Source organism: Nilaparvata lugens, chromosome 4 (assembly GCF_014356525.2).
Source record: "Nilaparvata lugens isolate BPH chromosome 4, ASM1435652v1, whole genome shotgun sequence".
Lineage (NCBI taxonomy): Eukaryota > Metazoa > Arthropoda > Insecta > Hemiptera > Delphacidae > Nilaparvata > Nilaparvata lugens.
In genome coordinates this window covers 29471971-29494706 of record NC_052507.1, presented here as the reverse complement: position 1 = coordinate 29494706, position 22736 = coordinate 29471971, and the positions used below count along the sequence as shown (strand labels likewise).

At 31.4% G+C, this 22736-nt stretch overlaps 1 protein-coding gene across 1 annotated transcript; it reads left to right on the top strand.

Moving 5' to 3' along the window:
* On the top strand, positions 1-21096 carry LOC111054444 (ionotropic receptor 40a). The gene is made up of 15 exons (XM_039427300.1): positions 1-66; positions 471-565; positions 1318-1413; positions 2452-2588; positions 3535-3700; positions 4430-4536; positions 4961-5051; positions 12207-12365; positions 13835-14000; positions 15229-15357; positions 15863-15963; positions 16836-16995; positions 17369-17465; positions 18437-18660; positions 20097-21096. Exons 2-15 carry the CDS (start codon positions 521-523, stop codon positions 20228-20230), a joined length of 1812 nt encoding a protein of 603 aa, XP_039283234.1. The 5' UTR covers positions 1-66; positions 471-520; the 3' UTR covers positions 20231-21096.
* Positions 21097-22736: the final 1640 nt, after the last annotated feature.

The window sequence follows — 22736 nt, the reverse complement described above, 5'->3', positions numbered from 1 at the left end:
TTGTGGTTGATATCACTCAAGGCCTGCAAACCAACCACATAACACTGGTTTTGGATCATCTTGTTGGTAAGATTACCTAGATTATATGATTCACGGTATTATTCATTATGGATTATTCAAATCTAAACCCATTCTGAATACTCCTGAACATTATGACAAGGCTACTAGACATTCTTGAAAACTCAGTTGAAGTTAGTAATCGCTAAGTGAATTTTATGGGCAGAATCTTGGCCTTTCAGCAAATATTTTGTCAAGTTGGTGATCGATGCTTACTGAAATGGATTCAGAGCAAACTGTTTCGTTATCACATCCTCATTGTTTATAAAGTCAAAGTAAATTATTGAACGATGAAATAATATGATATACTTAACCCTTATGAGGTTTGTTTTGGTGTTAAGCTGTAAACCTCTTTGAGTTTTATTATTATTTTCATGTAATGTTTTCAATAAATAAATGAATAAATGTTTCAGCTGACAGAGTGTGCACAGACTTGACTATCTCCTTGCATGAGGCATCCGTTATGACAACAATCCACAAACTTGAAGATGATGATAAAAAATCAAAGGTCAATTCCAAGCTTTCATTTTAAAATTAATTTTTTTATTTTTAAATCAATGATAAATGTAATGCAAAAATTCTTACATTCATACACAGCGGTCAGGCTTTCTGAATTCCACGTTTTCTCTATGGACACAAAGGCAGCGGTCATACACAAGTTATATTAATCAAATTTATCAATTAAGGAAACACTGAAGAAAAAAAGATACTATCTTACACACACCTAGTATCTGTATCTTCAGTATCAATTTAATATTGAATGAAAAAGACTAAGAAATTGTCAAAAACCACAGATTTATTGATACTTAGAAAGACCGGTTTCGGTTATTACACCATTGTCAATCTCTGATAAACAGAGAGGTTTATCAGAGATTGACAATGTAATAACCGAAACCGGTCCTTCTAAGTATCAATGAATCCGTGGTTTTTGACAATTTCTTAGTCTTTTTCATTCAATATGAATAATTACCACAATATCAACTTCTCAACTACACAAAAAAATCAATTTAATAATATGATAAGCGTCTCTTCTAGTACTTATTCAATAATTAACTATTTTCTAGGTGTTGCCACAGATTCAACCCTGTTGAACTGTTCAAGTAACAGATTCATCTGTTTATTCTGTCTATAGTATTACCAAGAACGTGGAATCTAGGAACAATAACTATTGTCATGATCATACATAAATAACTTGAACATATTTGACAATTCTAGAAATTTGTCGATTTTTTTCTAAAAGATAATTGTTGAAAACTTTAGTTGCAGGTTGATATAAAGAAGCATATGACATCTCACAAGAGAGTAGTGTACTTGATTATTGGTCGTAAGAAGACATTGGAAAATGTCATGAATATGGTAATGGAACCAATTTCATTTGATTCTGTTCTCTGTTCAGTATTTTAGTAATATTTAAGAACTGAGATAATATTTAATAATTATGTCAGAGATAGTTCAAAATAGTTATATTTAAGCATATGCCTGTCTTGTCTTCATACTTGTAAGTATACTCTAGTATTAGTATACTCTAATACTTGTCTTCATTAGTAGCCTCTCTTCTTTTTAGGGCTACTGATTATTAAAACAATAAAACATTATCAAAATTATTACACTTGAAAATGGCTTTTGAAGAGTTCAAACTTGTATTGTTGAAATAAAATGAATGGTACCTACTTTTGATATTTTTCATTGTGTTTAGAATAACTAGGCCTATGTATAAAATTGCTATATAATATAAACTAAATAATAGCTCATTTATCGTTTTTAAAAGATCTGCATAGTTCCTCAATCAAACCGTCTCCTTGCCACAATCAGTTTATTATTTTTCTGTCTTTGATATCTCTTGATCATTATCATTTAATAATGTTATGTCTATATATTTTAAATCAGTTTTTCTCATATTATTTTATGTATATTAGAACAAACATTGAATATAATGGCCTGAAAGCTGAAACTTGTAGTGTTTATGTAAAAAAGTTTAAAAATGGATACCATGTAGTTATTTCTATATTGATTGAATATATTAAATTAACCTACTAAATAGAATGTAGTATTCTTGTAATATTTGAGACGAGTATTCAATATCAATAATAAGTGAAACTAGTCTCTATAAGCTGAATCAGTTCTTGAAACATAAATTTTATTTCCAGCTACACATTAATCATAAGAATTCTTCACTGGCTTGTAATAATATCGGTACAATGGCATCAAAAGTTCATGTTTTGGTTTATCTGCCATATTTTTCATCCAGTGAACAGGCTACTGTACATTAATTCTTTTATAATATACCATATTTCATCTTACAAAAGTTCTAATTTTCTCTCAGATTAAGCCTGTTGAGCTGTTATACTTTTCTCCTTCTAATCAATCACCTTTTATATTGTGTTTTATTCGTAGATAAAGAAGGAAGATCTCATACAACGCAATATACTGTACATATTTCTTTGGAACAAATTTCCGCCCAGTAGAAACTTCAGCGCAGCTATAATTGAAGCGGTTCAAGTATGCGTGTTTGTGAAAACCAGAGCTGGAAAGTAAGTTGCATTCATAGTTTCCTACTCACACATACACAAATTAAATTTGGCAAAATATAAGAATAGAATATGTTTTCATTTTACAGAAAAACAAATAAAATACAACAATTGTAGGTAGTACTTATTTGTAAAACTTGGCAAATAATGAAACTAAGTATAACCAAGTATAGACTTCCCAGCCGTATTTATAATTATGTGTCACATTCAAATTGTAGCTAAAAAAACCTGTTTGATAAATTAAGTATAACCAAGTATAGACTTCCCAGCCGTATTTATAATGATGTGTCACATTCAAATTTTAGCTAAAAAACCTGTTTGATAAATTATTCGACGCAGTTATTTGTTTTGCAAACCGTACGTTTTGAAAGGAAGTTACATTGTAATATTTTGATCTTTAATTCAATCATGATATTCATTCAGTGACAGAATCTGACTTAATTATACAACAGGGTCCATTTTATAAACGATTTTTAAGAGAGAACATTGCCAAGTTCGTTCTTTTTGCACAGAACTGGAATCGTTCTGATTGGTTCCTGCTATTGGTTGCTGGTGATATATGCCGTACTCGGCTGTCGTTTCAAAAATCAGTTTTGAATACGACCCTGAATTTCTAACCGATTGAATTATTAAAATACAAAACATTTTTACTAGATCTATTGCATAAATGCTCTGCTTCTTCATCCATCCGATATTAGTAATATCGTTAATGATTAACTACTTTTGAATTTAATTATTTGATTTGCAAATAATTTGAACAGATTACCAAGAATTACTGTTTAAATAAGAACTCATGTTGTATTGGTAATTAATATTATTTTGCTTTATATTTGCGTCATAGGTTTGTTCGCCTGAATGGATTCTCAGTCAATCTTTTTCATACTAATGTTTTCTTTCTTATCAGAGAGGTGCTATGTTTGAAATGAACTTTTTTGTGATCGATTTCCAGTTTCAATTTCTATTACAACAGAAAATTTCCAAATGGAAAAGGTAAACTAGAACTGGTGAATTGGTGGTCTCAGCGAGATAAACTGTTTGTTCACCCTCTACTTCCACAAACAGAAGATGTTTATAGAGATTTCCATAAGAGGCGTTTCAAAATTCCTGTAGTTAATGTAAGTAGTGCCGTAAAGCATCAAATATGAATATTTTTATAAATACTATTATTATTTATAGCTGACGGTTTGTCCGGAAATAAATTAAATTTTTGGAAATGACAGTACACGAAAAAATATTCACCAATATTGTAAAGATTTCTCATTTATTTACCAAGCTTATACTGTTTTTACCAAATGAGAAGCTGTATAAAATCCTAGCTTTCAAAAACAATGTTCCTGTGGGTATGAAGTCAGTAATTGGAATATTGTTTTATAATTCTAGTGAGAGTTGCATAAACATCGAATGGAACTCTGATGTAAGAGTTGCATGAACCTCGAATGGAACTCTGATGTATACTGTATAGTTCTAAGCATGTTTCAGTGCTCAAAGCCTGATTGAATAATTCAGCTTCTCTAAGTAATTTGAACTTTGAGCTTTATTATAAATACTCGATAACTTATATCACCTACAAAAGTTCAATTATTTTATAATTTTCAATATTTATTTTATTATTTTACAATTATTTTCATATTTTACCCTTACCTATTTCGCCATTTGTCATGATCAGCGAGGGATAAAGTATATCATAAACTACCCTATAACGCTTCATTGAACTATTGCTGTTCATCGCTTTTTTAATTTGGATAAAATTCGCAACTCATAAGTCACTAGTTAATGTTTTTGAATTTCATAAAACTCTTGCTTAATAATTAATAACATTTTTAACTAATCGTGAAATTCTGCAGAAACCTCCTTGGTACTTCGTGAGCTATTCTGACAACAATGTAATACAATCAGTTCGGGGAAGAGATAAGAAGCTACTTGATCTGATATCCCAGAAACTCAACTTCAAGTGAGTATTCCACTAACAGTGTAAATATCAATTACCAAAACTTATTCTCACATCTTACATTGAAGACGAAAATTATGCGAATTTGATTAACAAAAAATAAACAAACAAAAACTTGAAATTGCAATAATTTTTAAAAATTTTTACATTTTTCAAATTCTTAGGTCGGATATGTGATGACAAATTGGTTACCGTACTAGAATTTGTGAAGACTCTTCATAAGGTGCCAGCATCCTGTTTTGTCGATTTACGATGACTTGTGCCTGTTTTGCCTCACTTGTACACAGTAGTGGGCTACGTGGTAACCTGATTGTTCGTGAAACTGCAGATTCATTAATATAAAATCACTGTGAAATGTAAAAACTATGATCACTATTCTCCTATTCTCAGCAAAAACTAACGATTTTCGAATATTGTTTTATTGCAGACTAGTGCACTTTGATCCACCTGATCATAGCCAAGGCTCGGCTATTGTCAACGGTTCAATGCAGGGAGTGCTTGGAACAATATGGAAACGTGTAAGTGGAGTGCTCATCATCATTTATGAATATCAATAATATATAATATAAAAGTTTTGGCCTCTTTTCTTTCTTGTTGTATTGTGCTAATTCCACTTGCTGACAAATAAATGTTAACTGAAACTAGACTTAATAATTTCTATAACACTCAGTTTTTATCAAAATCTTACTAAGATTGATTCTTTGTCAAATACTTCAACAATTAATTTCATGCAACTTACAATCATTATTGAAGCGAAAAAACATGCCCAGAATGTACACCGTGTCCCACGTAGAGGTTTACACGTTAAATTTTATATTACGTGCCCATTCTTGCATCGAATTCTCTAAAATTTTATACAGTTCACAAAGTAGGGTTTGAAAATTTCAGCTCCCTAACCTTCGTAGGAACAAAATGGCGGCATATTGAAAATTTTACCAATTCGCTAACTACTTTCATGAGTTTTTATCTGTGTTTTTTTACTACGTTGCGGTAGTCTCGCCTCATTTGATGGTACCAGAAATGGATCAAGCAATCTTCCAACAAGATGGTGCTCCACCACATTTCGCAAATCATGTCAAGCAATTACTAAATGACAATCTTCATGGCCGTTGGATTGGTCGTGGAAGTGATTTATTAGATTGGCTACCCCGATCACAAGATTTAACTGTTTCTGACTTCTTTTCAAGGGATTACTTGAAGGAAAAAGTTCATACCCATAGCTTCAATAATGATGAGGAACTAAAACGCTGAATAGAAGAGGAACTTCTCCGGATACCGCGGAGTTTCTTTGTGAGAGCTTATAAATCATTTCTTAAGCGCTGTTATCAGTGTGTTGCTGTGGATGGGTTTCAATTTTAATTTTGGATTTTTAAGGTTTTTCATCAGGCCTTGTTCTAGTTTTTTTATTCAAAAGTTATATTGCCCTAAAGTGCAACAATAAATATATTCCATAAAACCAAAAACACCTGTTTAATGCTTTTAAAGTATCGTTTTTCAATATGCCGCCATTTTGTTTCTACGAAGGTTAGGGAGTTGAAATTTTCCCAGAATATTTTTAGGACCTACTTTGTAAATTGTGTAAAATTTGAAAATTTCGGTGCATGAATATAAAATTATATATAGAATATAGAATATTAACGTAATATAGAATGAAACGTGTAAACCTCTTCGTGGGGCACAGTGTATGTTGATATGCTTCGATTATGCTTAATTTCATAATAATTTTGAATCCCCACTTTTGATTGACATTCTCGAATGAACCTTTGTTTCACTACACTGCACTTTCGATGGTCTGTACGTTGCTTTATCGTCGGGGTTACAGTACCTTGTTTTTGGTGGTGAGCTTTTACCGGTTGAATTTGGCTTGACGGCGACGTCCTCTTACGTCCCTAGACCTGTCGTCTGAACGGGTGTCTTGAAGCGGTGTTACATAAAGTTGCGGAACCAAAGGGGTGGTAGTACAAGAAGTTGGTTTGGGGACACACATGAACCGCTTAGCGGTTATTTGAAGAAACAATTATTCGTACATGAAGAAGAAACACAATTAAACCTTTCAGGACATGGCACTACTAGAAAATTTAAACTTTAATAAAAATAAAACTAGCTCCTACATTAACTAATTATATAAACTTATAAACTTGCCCAAAAAGGGTGAAACATAATGACTACATCTTTACTCTCGTAGTGCTCCTAGCAAAGTGTCCTCCAAAACGTAATCTGGTCTCTCGACTGGGGAATCCCCACTACTGTATTTAGAAACAGGTCTCCTATTGGGTGAAGGGAATCAATTTGACCAATCGTCGCGTGGCTTCTAGAGCCTTTGGACCAAATAGTAACTGCAAAATCGGTAGTTTGTTATAATTTCATTGCTTGCTGTTTTCCAACTTATCGCACTTTATGTCGCGACAGGAAGGCTAAGTTTTAGAGATAATTCCATAATCTACATTCCTCGACGACTCGGAGCCACAATTTTTAAATATCTATCATGGGAAACTCGAAATCATGGCCGTTCATAATAGAGAGAGAAAATAATTTATTTCGCTAACTCACTTACAATAATGGCTCTAGTCTATTGCGTATTAAATTTACTATTATAACTTGGGAAAAGGCCTGAATTAAAAAGAGTGCTCGGCACACTCCCCCTCTTTACGGTGTGAAACACGCAAAAAGAAATCTAATCAGGATATGTTACCATAGAGGCATTCTGCATGATTTGGAGAGTCGAATTTCTGGATTGATAGTAGGATCCAATTTGAAGCGGGCCCTCTTCAAAAGAAATCTCTTTAATCATTCCGAAATCCAGCAAAATGTATAACTAATTGAGATTTGTGGCAAGAGTCTTTAAAACTGTGGCAAGAGTCAGGACAAAACAATATGGACGTGTCCATCTTTTAAGTAGGTACTAAAGACGGACCGAGTATAATAATCTTGAATATTTCAATCACTTTATTGAGTCCCTGGTTATTTTCTTGGCAAACTCTAACATGGGAAAACGTTTAAAAGACATCATAGTTTTAATTGGTTCTATGTTACTCTGCTGTTGTAAAATATGAAGTATGTTGATCATAATAGTAAAGGATGAAACTTTTTCACTCAGCTGAATGTATTGAAATCTAACTATCATTACTATAGAGTTGAGAGTGCAACATATTTTTAACAATATAAAGCAATTCAGTAGGCAATAATATTCTACATAGGCTAAGATTCAAAGATAATAATGGTTGAAACTGCAACGCTAGCGAGCCATCGGAGAGCAATGACACACGCTTGATGTACATTCCGTAGCTACGAAAATTTTCTATCCATTATTGTATTCCAGCAGGAAATCTGTATCACTGAATTGTATTAAAGTGAACTAAAACGGAATCAGTTGAACTGAATAAACCTATGATAAGATTATAATTATATTAATCACGGAAGGTAAACTAATAAAGAATAGGGATATCAAAAATAATATGAATATAAAGCGAATAGAATATAAATATGAGGCCTTAGACATTATCCTTATTATTTTATGAATGAGAATATATTTTATCTATGTGTACTAACTCCTAACTAGGTAAATGTATAATTCTTAACTATGAATGGATGAGTATTAAGCTATTGAAAATGGGTATAGTATAGAATATTATGATAAATCGTCTTATGCTAAATAACTTATTATTATTAGAGACATCACATACATACATTGCCACATAGGATATTATGACTGTTGATAACTTCAAAAATTGATAATCACCTGATTTGTCAAACAATCAATTATCTACTACCGTGGGAAAACTGTACAATCATTTCATTTACCGCGAGTATGCAGCCAATCAATGAAATAAAATTAAACCTAATTCACCTACCTAAATATATTTAATATAACGAAGTTAATAACATAATTTAATGACTAATCTAGTTGCGCAAGTTATTTACATTCCGTAATTTCTTCTATATACATTATATTGTCACGTAACAAAATCTTTGACTAATAAAACCTTCATGAACCCGTAATGAATCCTTATAACAAATACGGTAAATATCTCTATCATAACTCTTTTTCTCTTTTCTCCTTCTCATTCATTAGGAATCATTTCGTTGAGTGTATAGGGACAAGGCTACAGAGTGGCGCCATACTCACAAAAACTTATCCAATTATAACTCACGACAAAAAATCTTGTCTTCAATAGACTGATCTGTTTCCTATTTTTTTCTGATCTGTTTCGGATCTTTTTCAACATGACTCAAGCATTCTACAATCATGAGAAAAACACTTTTCATTATAATATTCTAGTAGGAAACCTCTACCACAGAACGCTAGTCAAAACAAAACTATGATATAGGGAGCCAGGCTTTAATTGACAATAATAATTCTGTATTTCGCTTCTCACTAGAGTACGTGACATTTTCTCTAAACACTGGAAGCATACTTTTCATCGCATGATTTAATAATATGAAAGTTCAGCTCTAACTTAGCATTGATGGACTGCTACTGCTTGCCTTCTGATTATCAACATTATTGAATTTACCAAGACATTGATAGACTACTATTACACTATTACTGATTCTCAAGTTCACTGACATTTCCAACCTTACTGGAGCCTCACATAATTATTTCTCAACAATAAACTTCATATCCAACTAGTTTCAATTACTCTACTAGATCTCAAAACATCCCAACTTATTCACAAGGAAAACTTGATTGCAATTTTACTATCCATCATTAAAAAATTTATCATTTCATTGAAGATTTTCCTATTTTTTTTATTTATTAATACTTTTTGACTACTTATCTCTAAAGGGTCCTACTACTGTTAATTACCTCAATTTAATTTTCCCAACAAAAATTCTATTTCCTTTTTGACACGAATTTTCCTACATATTTCTACTTTCATATCACAAATTAAATTTGGCAAAATATAAGAATAGAATATGTTTTCATTTTACAGAAAAACAAATAAAATACAACAATAATTGTAGGTAGTACTTATTTGTAAAACTTAGCAAATAATGAAACTAAGTATAACCAAGTATAGACTTCCCAGCCGTATTTATAATTATGTATCACATTCAAATTTTAGCTAAAAAAAACCTGTTTGATAAATTATTCGATGCAGTTATTTGTTTTGCATACCTTACGTTTTGAAAGGAAGTTCCATTGTAATGATTTTGATCTATAATTCAATCATGATATTCATTCAGTGACAGAATCTGACTTGATTATACCACAGGGTCCATTTTATAAACGATTTTTAAGACAGAACATTGCCAAGTTCGTTCTTTTTGCCCAGAACTGGAATCGTTCTGATTGGTTCCTGCTATTGGTTGCTGGTGATATATGCCGTACTCGGCTGTCGTTTCAAAAATCAGTTTTGAATACGACCCTGAATTTCTAACCGATTGAATTATTAAAATACAAAACATTTTTACTAGATCTATTGCATAAATGCTCTGCTTCTTCATCCATCCGATATTAGTAATATCGTTAATGATTAACTACTTTTGAATTTAATTATTTGATTTGCAAATAATTTGAACAGATTACCAAGAATTACTGTTTATGTAATGAGTAAGAACTCATGTTGTATTGGTAATTAATATTATTTTGCTTTATATTTGCGTAATAGGTTTGTTCGCCTGAATGGATTCTCAGTCAATCTTTTTCATACTAACGTTTTCTTTCTTATCAGAGAGGTGTTTGAAATTAATTTTTTTTGTGATCGATTTCCAGTTTCAATTTCTATTACAACAGAAAATTTCCAAATGGAAAAGGTAAACTAGAACTGGTGAATTGGTGGTCTCAGCGAGATAAACTGTTTGTTCACCCTCTACTTCCACAAACAGAAGATGTTTATAGAGATTTCCATAAGAGGCGTTTCAAAATTCCTGTAGTTAATGTAAGTAGTGCCGTAAAGCATCAAATATGAATATTTTTATAAATACTATTATTATTTATAGCTGACGGTTTGTCCGGAAATAAATTAAATTTTTGGAAATGACAGTACACGAAAAAATATTTACCAAAACTTATTCTCACATCTTACATTGAAGACGAAAATTATGCGAATTTGATTAACAAAAAAATAAACAAACAAAAACTTGAAATTGCAATAATTTTTTAAATTTTTACATTTTTCAAATTCTTAGGTCGGATATGTGATGACAAATTGGTTACCGTACTAGAATTTGTGAAGACTCTTCATAAGGTGCCAGCATCCTGTTTTGTCGATTTACGATGACTTGTGCCTGTTTTGCCTCACTTGTACACAGTAGTGGGCTACGTGGTAACCTGATTGTTCGTGAAACTGCAGATTCATTAATATAAAATCACTGTGAAATGTAAAAACTATGATCACTATTCTCCTATTCTCAGCAAAAACTAACGATTTTCGAATATTGTTTTATTGCAGACTAGTGCACTTTGATCCACCTGATCATAGCCAAGGCTCGGCTATTGTCAACGGTTCAATGCAGGGAGTGCTTGGAACAATATGGAAACGTGTAAGTGGAGTGCTCATCATCATTTATGAATATCAATAATATATAATATAAAAAGTTTTGGCCTCTTTTCTTTCTTGTTGTATTGTGCTAATTCCATTTGCTGACAAATAAATGTTAACTGAAACTAGACTTAATAATTTCTATAACACTCAGTTTTTATCAAAATCTTACTAAGATTGATTCTTTGTCAAATACTTCAACAATTAATTTCATGCAACTTACAATCATTATTGAAGCGAAAAAACATGCCCAGAATGTACACCGTGTCCCACGTAGAGGTTTACACGTTAAATTTTATATTACGTGCCCATTCTTGCATCGAATTCTCTAAAATTTTATACAGTTCACAAAGTAGGGTTTGAAAATTTCAGCTCCCTAACCTTCGTAGGAACAAAATGGCGGCATATTGAAAATTTTACCAATTCGCTAACTACTTTCATGAGTTTTTATCTGTGTTTTTTTACTACGTTGCGGTAGTCTCGCCTCATTTGATGGTACCAGTAATGGATCAAGCAATCTTCCAACAAGATGGTGCTCCACCACATTTCGCAAATCATGTCAAGCAATTACTAAATGACAATCTTCATGGCCGTTGGATTGGTCGTGGAAGTGATTTATTAGATTGGCTACCCCGATCACAAGATTTAACTGTTTCTGACTTCTTTTCACGGGATTACTTGAAGGAAAAAGTTCATACCCATAGCTTCAATAATTATGAGGAACTAAAACGCTGAATAGAAGAGGAACTTCTCCGGATATCGCGGAGTTTCTTTGTGAGAGCTTATAAATCATTTCTTAAGCGCTGTTATCAGTGTGTTGCTGTGGATGGGTTTCAATTTTAATTTTGGATTTTTAAGGTTTTTCATCAGGCCTTGTTCTAGTTTTTTTTATTCAAAAGTTATATTGCCTCAAAGTGCAACAATAAAAATATTTTATAAAACCAAAAACACCTGTTTAATGCTTTTGAAGTATCGTTTTTCAATATGCCGCCATTTTGTTTCTACGAAGGTTAGGGAGTTGAAATTTTCCCAGAATATTTTTAGGACCTACTTTGTAAATTGTGTAAAATTTAAAAATTTCGGTGCATGAATATAATAACGTAATATAGAATGAAACGTGTAAACCTCTTCGTGGGGCACAGTGTATGTTGATATGCTTCGATTATGCTTAATTTGATAATTTTATAGGAAGTGGAAATGTTTATTGGTGATCTAACAGTGACGTATGAGAGAAGTCAGGCTGTTGATTTCACGTTTCCAACACTCGTTGACAACGAGGTTTTCCTGACTCATGCGCCAGGCTATCTCAGTGAAGCAGTGGCTCTTATCAGACCTTTTCATTGGAAGGTAAAGAATTTCTCTTTTCTCTTAAAAATCATTTTGGATAAATTATGGGGCTGAATAAACAATAGTTAGATGATGTTAATTCAACTAATTTATTTTTAAAGAGTATTGGATTATTATCATGGTAACGAAGGAGGTTGTACCTTTACTAGGGAGCCAAGCTAAGAAATAACTTCTAATTAGTAAGTCTTATAATCAATTTTTGTCTCTTAAAAATATTAAAAATGAAAAACACTAATGGTAGGCCTACAATTATACAGTACTTGTACAGTACTGCAGTATATTATGTGATGTGTAAATGATACTTTCGAATATGATATCTCAGAGAGACCAATGTTCTGTATTTTATCAACTCCTTATATTCACTCGAATATAGCCTAATTGAATGTCAATAGGCCGCCTATAAGTAATTTTCAAAATCCGTGAAACAATGTTTTTGCGGAAAAATCTCAATACCGGTACTCCTACGATGCGTAAATAGTTGAAAGATCCACTCACCTACATGTTGAAGGTGGAAAAATTCATCAATTCAGGTTGAGATGTTTTTCTGAATCTAGATAAGCTAACGTACAGAAGAAAAATATTGTGGTACAGTATTCAGTTACTCTAACCACCTAGGCAGCATGGTACTCGTATTTCCGTAACCATGATTATAGCCTACATTTTCAGCCTCTCGTTTTCAATTTCCAGGTTTGGCCCCCCGTAATTGTCACCTTTTTGGTGTCAGGTCCAATTTTGTTCTTTTTCATGAGAAATTCACGTGCTAGGAAACGCAAAGAAAGAATAATGAAAAAGGATAGAGGAAAGCTTCTCTGTGATTGTATCTGGTTGACATCAGCAATTTTTCTCAAGCAAAGTGAGTTTAAAATCATTTCAATTCTACGTACTTATTTCTATAGACAAAACTTGAAACCTCCCCACTTATTGAAAATGGAAAACACTTCCTAGTATTCTATTCTATTCACCATTATTCACCTGCAAATGATTAGTAAATCGAGAATTGGAGCTGTCTTCCCCAACAGCGCTTGTGGGCCAACCATAATAATTAAACAGTACTTGTACAGTACTACGTGATATTTATGTGATGTGTAAATGATACTATCAAATATGATATTTCTGAGACCAATTTTCTTCTGTTTTTTCATCAACTCCTCATATTCACTCGAATATAGCCTAATTGAATGTCAATAGGCCGCCTTTTAGTAATTTTGAAAATTCGTGAAAAATTTCTTTGTGGAAAAATATCAAAACTTCTACAATGCGTAAATAGTTGGAAGATTCATTCATTTAAATGTTGAAGGCAGGAAAATTCATCAGTTCAGTTTAAGAGGTTTTTCTGAATTTAAATATAATCTACAGAAGAAAATTATTGTGGGACTGTATTCAGTTACTCTAACCACCTAGGCAGCATGGTACTCGTATTTCTTTAACCATAAATTATATATATTCAGCCTCTCGTTTTCAATTTCCAGGTTTGGCCCCCTGTAATTGTCACCTTTTTGGTGTCAGGTCCAGTTTTGTTCTTTTTCATGAGAAATGCACGTGTTGGGAAACGTAAAGAAAGAATAGTAAAAAAGGATAGAGGAAAGCTTCTCTGTGATTGTATCTGGTTGACATCAGCAATTTTTCTCAAGCAGAGTGAGTTTCAAATCATCTCAATTATATTTCTAAAGACAAAACTTGAAGCCTCCCCACTTATGGAAATGGGTTCCTTGTGAACGTTATCAGCTTTCAAAATAAAATCTTATTGTTATTATGTTGTGTTTTTCTTACGTTACAAAATATTTATTTATTTATTCGTTTGTACATCATCAGGCATTTACGAGTATCATCAGAACAATGATATTGGGAAATGAAAAACAGCCGAACTCTCATCTATTTATTTCTCTCCCAAATCTAGAGTAGGTAATGAACGTTTAAAAATAAGGTTCAGTCGTTTTCCATTTCCTCACTTGCAATCACTATTTTCTGTCCAAAAATACTTTTACGTGAAATTTAAATCTGTTAAATAAAGAATAAAAATTGTGTTCACACTTTAAAAACCATTATGGAATTAAAATCATATGTTATGATGATTCAATCCAGTAAATGTTATTCTGTATACGGTAATACATAGAAATGCCAAAAAGTAATTATCTGTAACACCCCATTCTCAGTATTGAGAATAGTTGTAAAATTATTGGAAACACTGAACCTAGAGTCTCGTGAATAGTCAAATCCGAGTGAATCTCACCAATCATGATATGAAACTATGCTAGGGACCAGGTTAAGAAAATAAATTAAACAAATATTTTGGGCCATCAAAATGTATTGCAAAATTAAGACAAAGCCAAAGAATGAAATAAACTAAGAAAGATTACAAGTTTTAAGTTTGAACAGAATCGGAATTTACTAAAATGTTTATGAAAGTTCATATCACTTTAATAATAAAGAAGTAATAATCCAAGTATGTTTTTTAGATATGTGTTCCCTGTAGATATTTATTTATTTCTAAATATTAAGCATGCCTTTTTATAATATTTGTGTAGTTCGAAATTCGTGTTTCGAAAAATTAATTCGGATAATTCCTTGAGCTGTATGTAGATATCGAAGTATCATTTCTTCTCTTATCGTTTAATGATCCTATAGCTCAAAATTTGTTAATTTATTTATTGAAAGCTTGCTATTGTCATTAATTACGGTATTTTATATTAAAGTATATATATGACAACATATATTGTAATCAGCATAAATAAAAGAATCTGATCTAATCTCAAACTCACTGTTAGCATAAGTAGGCTAATAGTCTTAAAAACTAATAAACTCGACTACTACTATATATAATACAATAAATTATATGTATAGTCAATGATTTTCCAATTGACAGGTTGCCTTGTACGCACCAACTCGACTCAAGTACGTTTTGTAGTGTTGACTCTGTATTTGGGAGCAACTTATGTGATAGGTGACATGTATTCGGCCAATTTGACATCAATGCTGGCTAGGCCAGCCCGAGGTTCGTACCTTATCAGCTCACAGTTTCAATCCTTCACATTATTACAACATTATTGTGCAATTTCATCCACATTCAATTTTTTCGTTTGCTTCTAAAGTATATAATAATTGTAGGTAAAGGAATGTCCTTGTATTGCACCTTGATAGTTCAGAATTTTTCTGCGAAGTTAGCTTTTATAAACAATTATGAATAAAAACCATCTTAGAGCAAGTCATTTTGAGAGATGTTTTCCGTTTTATTTTTTATGGTGATTCCGATTGTGAACTTTTCCATGTATGAAATAGAAGTTTCTTTTCATATTATTGTAAAATCATGTTGTTTATTCAAATTTAAATTAATTTATTAGCCATAAAGTTATATACAAATTAATAAAATAAATATTCTCAATTACAATATGGGACTACCGTCAAAGAACATATTGTGTTAATTAATTAACAATATAATTATTAATTTGTAATTCTTTCTTGATTTTGATTAGATCTACATTGTATTAATTGTCTTATAGAGACTCCAATAAGCAGTTTAGAGCAATTAGCTGGAGCAATGGAGAAAAAAGGAATTCAACTTTTAGCCGAGCTTCATAGTGCGTCTCATGGAAATCTTGAGGTGATGTATTCTTCAAATTCAGATGATGATTATTAAGCATTAATCATTGAAAATCAATGGAAAGTTAAAAAATATATTTATTTTCATCTCAAAACTAAAATACCGAGATTTCTTATGCCCATGGGGCTGTGGGAGGATATTTCATTCCATTCCCAATTTTCACAAACACATTATCAAATCAATCAATCATTTTCATTGATCAATGCAATTCATTCACATTTGTGTTATGGGCTTCGATTATAGGAGAACAGCGCCACTGCAAATAAGGGGCTTTTATGGCAGAAGAAAGCTCTACAATGCATAGGTGGACTGAAATTCAATGAATCATGCGGAGAAACTCCTAAACGATTGGGCATTATGACCCTGGCTAGTATGTACATATTCAGCAATGTGGTTTTCATAAAAGAAAATGAAAATGTGTTTATTAAACAGCATGAATATCATGAACATGATACCAGGAAAAAGTTTGATTTGGTAAAGCCCACCATAAGACTGCATAAATCCTATGAAAGACGGAAATATCAACAGTTCGTTGATCAATAAATTTCCCTCAGTAATTAGAAACATTCCAAAAAAAATGTTCAAGAAAAAATATGTTGAGAACTCCCTCTATACCTTGGGGTGCTCTATACCTTAAGAGGAATATCTAGACAGCTAATTTGAGTCAACATAATGAGTCAATTTGTTATCTAGTCTTGATATGCCAATATTCTTTCGTGTTGTCTGGTGTTTTTTCATGTAATCTGATGTGGTTTCATGTTATGTGATATTGTGTTATGTTGTCTGACACTGTCTGATGAAACATGGGTGATTTTAAGACTGAAATTCAACAACTCTCATCAATAAAATTGAAAACGTTTTGTTGTCAACAGAATGGTACTGGTTTGTACAGAAGGATTTGGAATACAATGAAACGGCAACCGAAGTATTTAATAACAACTGCAGAGAGAGGAATCGAACTTGTCAAAGATAACAAGCATTTTGCTCTGATTGGGGGAAGAGAAACATTCTACTACAACACTCGAAGATACGGTAGGTGTGAGCTGTATTATTGATCATTGAAAATTCTCTTCATTTGTTTATTCATGCTATTCATAAATCAGCTAGTTAAATCACTACATACAATGTAAAAAGAACATGAATCAACAAAATATAATAATATAATATTGTAAAATTTATTTAAACAAGCTTATTTTGATTGTTGTTTAAATTATCAATTTGACAATCTTCCATTGGTGTTCCAAGTAGAATAGAATTTAAATCAAATTTACAAATATTACTATCTCTGAAAGTATGTCATTTAAAACATGAAGTATTAATGAATCAATATTATATTTGAATCCGTATTTAGACCACAGCATTCCAGTTTCTCACTGAATGTCAAGGTTGTCTGATCAATTTGCAGGTGCTCATTTCTTCCACCTAAGTGAGAAACTACATACCAGGTATTCGGCCATAGCATTGCAAGTTGGATGTCCATTCATACAAAACTTCAATAGAGTGTAAGTATAGTTCCAGGGTGGAAATGATTGTTTCCTCTCAAATACTTTTCATTCAAATTTGTATTTTACTCAATTTTACTACTGAGGGCAATGCCCGAATAAGCCGTAGGCTTGTGCATGGAATGATTGTGGGTAATAGAATACCTATCATTACAGGTGGATCCCGAATCGGATCATTCTCTATTGTGTAAATAAAAACTATACAATGACAAAAAATGTGAAAATACTTTGAAAAATAAGTAATTGTATTCCTAACTACTATTGTCTCATTGATATGAAGTAATTTCGATATTCCTCCTATTTACAAATATTGGATTTTGATGTTTTTACCGTGAGACAACTATATGTCAAAGTCTTAATAAAATACCTGATAAAAAATAAAAATATCTTCCCAAAGTTGATCAAGAACACTTATCATTTCAGACCGGGTGTAACAGAGGAATTTCAAGTTCATCCTACTAAACTTTCATTGATCAGAAGACAGCTAATTTACACAAGCAGTAAACTGATCAATGCAATACTTTTTGACTTGGATTTCAAAATTAGTAAAAAAAGCGTCAATGAGTGGATTAAGACGGAATATTTCCTCACATTAAATATAGCAATTTAATTTAGATTATTTTATTTTCATTTTATAGTCTTTTCTCTGCACAATATTTATTTGATTTTTTATGATTCTGCTGTTATAAAATTTTGTAATTATTAGTTAAATTTAACTTTAACTTTCTGCATTATTTCGAAATATTATGTTTTTCTTTTACTGTTTTGCCACTCTCACCAGCGGGCAAAGATTTTCTTTTTGCTGGTGATGCCTAGATTTTATATTTTATTTTAATTTTATTCAAGTATATGTATGAGTAATTATGCTTATTTATTTATATTTTTAATGATATGTCATATTATAAAGATTTTGTAATATGTTTTGAACATTCTAATTGGCAATAAATGAAATTGAATTGAAATTTATTCAGTTTGATGCAGTTATTTGAAGCTGGTATTCTAGCCAAAATAACAGAGGACGAATACCAGAAATTAATTGAAGACAAGAATGCAAATGACAATAAGAAAGTCGAGACAGTAGCTGAAGGTAGAAAGGCCAAAGAAGAAGAACAGGATGGAAGTCAGCCAAGAGCTATGAGCATGGACACTCTGAGTGGAGCTTTTCTTGTACTTTTCATCGGCTACTGTGCTTCAGGTGATAATATTTTAGCACATATAATATCATAGAGAAACTAGATTATTATCATTAAAACATAGCATGTTCTTCTATGATAATACTGTTGGCAGCCTAGAAGGCTATCTTATTGATGACTATCCCTTGCAGTGGCAAGCGGTGTTGTCAAAGAAAAGTTAGTAGAGCACAATAAATCAATATTTTTGAGGTGGTTGGAGGGGGGTGGGGGGAGGTTGTTGTTATATTGGTGGCTGATTTTCTACAAACTTAAAAATTCCAATTTTCCACCATGATTAGATCTTAATGTTCCTGAATGTCTTAACTTGTATCGTCCACTAGAAATAGTGCACTAGATATTCATCATTGATTTTAAATTGAAGCTATCAATAATTTCTAACAGACATGTTGTATTCTTGAGAGAATAACATTATAGAATCTGAGAAATTATTACGAAGATCGATACGTTATGAAATGTGTTCAATTTATTTAAACTTTGATCTATTTAACACTACTGCACTTTGTGCTTTAGATACTGCTTGAAATTCAAAATTACTATTGCTCAATTGAGATTTAATTGAATTAGTTCAATTATTATCGTGATGTCTGTTGATAATACTTTAAAATTGAAATAAAGATCTGACGATTTGACGTGAATGAGTGAAATACTAGCTGTTCTTTGTATGAAGCTCACCTTATTGCTCATCACAAAATAGAATGTGTCGACTATAATTTGTAAAAACGCAACACCTTAACATAGGAACTCTATTATTTTATGTATCGAAAACATTTTTCGTATCCCGTATCAAAATTGCCACCATTGTGCAACTGGGAATGAAATTCTTCCGAGATCGGCTAGCTATAGTGAGGTCCATGTTATAATGGCAGTATTTTATTAACTTTCGTGTTGCTATCCTTGTCTATCATTCGACAAAACACATACCACTATCGTTTTCTAGCTCCACAACGTTGCCAAATCCGTTTTTAACAATGTGTGAATATAATTAATCAAGGCAGACAAACGACATCGCTGTTTTCCTATCTTTATCTACTGCCATTATAACGTGGACCTCACTATAGGTAAAACCTGGTCAACCCAAGAGATCATCTGAAAGCACTATTGAGACGATATCTTCAACCTTCTCCCACCAAACACTAAAGATATATTGAAAATATATACTATTGGAGGTGTAACAATGATACTGTCTAATAAGTTTTCCTAGATAAAAAATTATGTAGGAATCGAAACTCAGGGAATAGGAACGTTTTCGGTTAATATAACTTGGATATATCGTAGAAATGAGTGCATTTAATTGTTCATGTTTAATCCTTGATAAATTAGTTTTAATTTAATGCTTGATTGACTTGAACTGTCTGATAAATTATATGCTTTATATATAATTGTGTTTTATATATTTCAAAAATTTTCTGTCAAATAAGATGAGAAATACCTTTTTTAGCGTTGCTTCTACTCATGGAAATTGCTTATTTCAAAAGCAAAAGAAAGAAGATTCAATCAATTGTGGAGCGTGGTAGGAATGGGAGAGCCAATAGTAGAGCAATGATCCATACAAAATATAATTATTGTGATTGAATAAATTTTCAATCAAAAAATAATTACTCTTGATCAAAATGCCATTTGTCCGATAATTAAAGTAAGTTATAATTAGCTAATCTGATTCAAACTTGATAATTTAAAATTTAATGATCGAATTTGTTTTGGAACAGTATATTTAATATAAATATGTATATTTATCTCAAATTTATGAATCTATAAAATTTTACTTGCTGTCTAAGTGCAATTACATAAATATTTGTATTCAAATATGAAGAGGAGTATTACAATTATTTATTCCTGATGATACAAAAAGAAATTATTCAAATAATTATAATAGTATGTCTAGTAATTCTCAAACTATGGAGGGTAATGCAAAATATAGAATAGTTCAAGTTTATAGAGAACATATTTTATCATGAGTATTCTTCCAGTTTCAAACCAATATTAGACTAGTAGCAGGACCTCCTATATACTACCGGACCTGAGCCTAGAAAAAAATGGCCGCCGTATGTGGTGGTCTTATAGAGATTCCTACTGAGAAAAAAATTACTAATCAGCTGTTAGAGAGCGTCTCAGTTTGTCGAAATCTCAGTTCGTCCAGTTCCCATTTAAAATATCAATGCCGGCCACCACATAAGGCGGCCATTTTTTTTGTAGGCGCAGGTCCGGTATATAGGAAGTCCTGTTAGTAGCTAAAGTAGTTAATTGTTTGCTATTCACTTAGAATTATTAAGATTATTGTAAAACATAAAATATATTATTCTTGTCTGGAAAATTATTTTTACTCAATAGGCCTAGTAAGTTAAAATATTGACGGAAATTAAATTTAGCTGGATTTTTTATTCTATTCATGAGCAACTTTGTAATTTTCAAAACAGTAATTATTTATTCATTCACTGAAACAAATTGTAATCTTAACATTAAAACTGTTTAAAATTGCAAATAAAGTTTTTTGCTCTAATATTCTTTTTTTATATTTTAAGCAATGTTAAAACTGGGTAAAAAAACTATTTTAATTCATCAATTAATAATATTCAGGTCTTCTACTTTAATTTTTCCAATTCCACTTTTTAACAAGGAAGAAGCTACATAAATTATTATAAAATAAATGATATTTATATATTCCAATGACATCATTTTTAATTATCTAAAAATTGTTATCCATAAAGTACAGTATCGGTACTCATCAGATTTCACAGAAATCCCCAATAAAATATGCAATAGCCCATACCGGTACTACTCTATTATATATTTGATGAAAAAACCAGGAATATTGTGTACCATTTTCCAAAAATAAACTTGTTGAATTTTTTAAAATTTTGTCAAATATCTTTGAGATTTCCATCGTGGATATCCTCTTTCTACACATTATAACGAAGAGATTGAAACCATTTTCAAGTCTGTAACCTCAAAGAGTAAGTGGGGTTTCACACCAAAGCTTGGCCGAGCCTAGCCGAGCCGAGCCGAGCGGAATCCACGTGCGCGCTAACTATGCAGGATTTAGTAGGGAGAATCAAATCAACGCCGGGCCGAGCGGTGCTGGATGAAGTGAATTCTACAAGGCTTCACTGCAAGGCTAGAAAACCTACTGAGTGAACAAGTTTGGCATATGGTGGAAAAACGTGTTTTTCGATGGAAATTGTATCTTTCTCTCTTTTCCGATGTCACTCCATCCGTGAAAAATAGACTAACAGCATTGAAGTTGATGTCATTTTGAAACTTCGGAAATATCCTACAACACTGTTTGATTAATATTAGTGTATGTCAAGTGCAAATACATTTAGAGGGTGGAAGGTGAAATTTTGTCCACGATAAATGTGTGTTTCAAGCTTTCAAAGTGATATTCAGCATCCATGAGAAGAGTAAGCTACTAAAAATGAGACGATTCTCTCGAATATTATAGTTTGGGTAATTGTTAACCCTGCCTCGGTGACATCATGGAACAATGCAACAAACATTTACGATAATAAATTCTCTGTCAAAAAGTTTATCCGTCTATTGATAACTCTGACATTTATTATAAAGTTCCATAGATCTCGAATTGAAGATTCGATTCCAATGTGAGAAGAAAAATGTAATATTACAAATACCCCCCTCTTGACATAAAAAAATTTTACTGTTTGAAAATTTAAAGAAAAAATTTACATTGACCCTAATGAAAATTGTTGAAATTTAAATTTGAGAACAGTAACAATTTTTTCTAGAAAAACATTACATGTCATCCAAAAATATTGAAAATTATTATAAAAATTCATCAATAGCGTTTGTTATATGTTTCCAAACAATATCTCAAAATATAGAATATCAATATTACTTTTGATTTAGCTTTATAATTTAAAGAAAAATATCTCAACAGAAAGTTTAATATGTAAAGAATAGTTTTTTTTTTTTTTTTTTTTTTTTGAAATTGCACATAAATTTAATAGATAGAAAATTTAATTTTTATTGCATAAAAAAAATTTAGTATGTTGAATAAAAAAATTTATTATTATTATTTATTTTTTTTTTTTTTAAATGAATTGATGAATTGTTACATTTAACT

Coding starts and splice junctions, on each gene's coding strand:
- LOC111054444 (XM_039427300.1), top strand. CDS start 521: ATGACAACAATCCACAAACTTGAAGATGATGATAAAAAATCAAAG. Junction 15,358..15,862: donor GCTGGCTAGGCCAGCCCGAG/GTTCGTACCTTA, acceptor ATTGTCTTATAG/AGACTCCAATAAGCAGTTTA. Junction 18,661..20,096: donor CATCGGCTACTGTGCTTCAG/GTGATAATATTT, acceptor TACCTTTTTTAG/CGTTGCTTCTACTCATGGAA.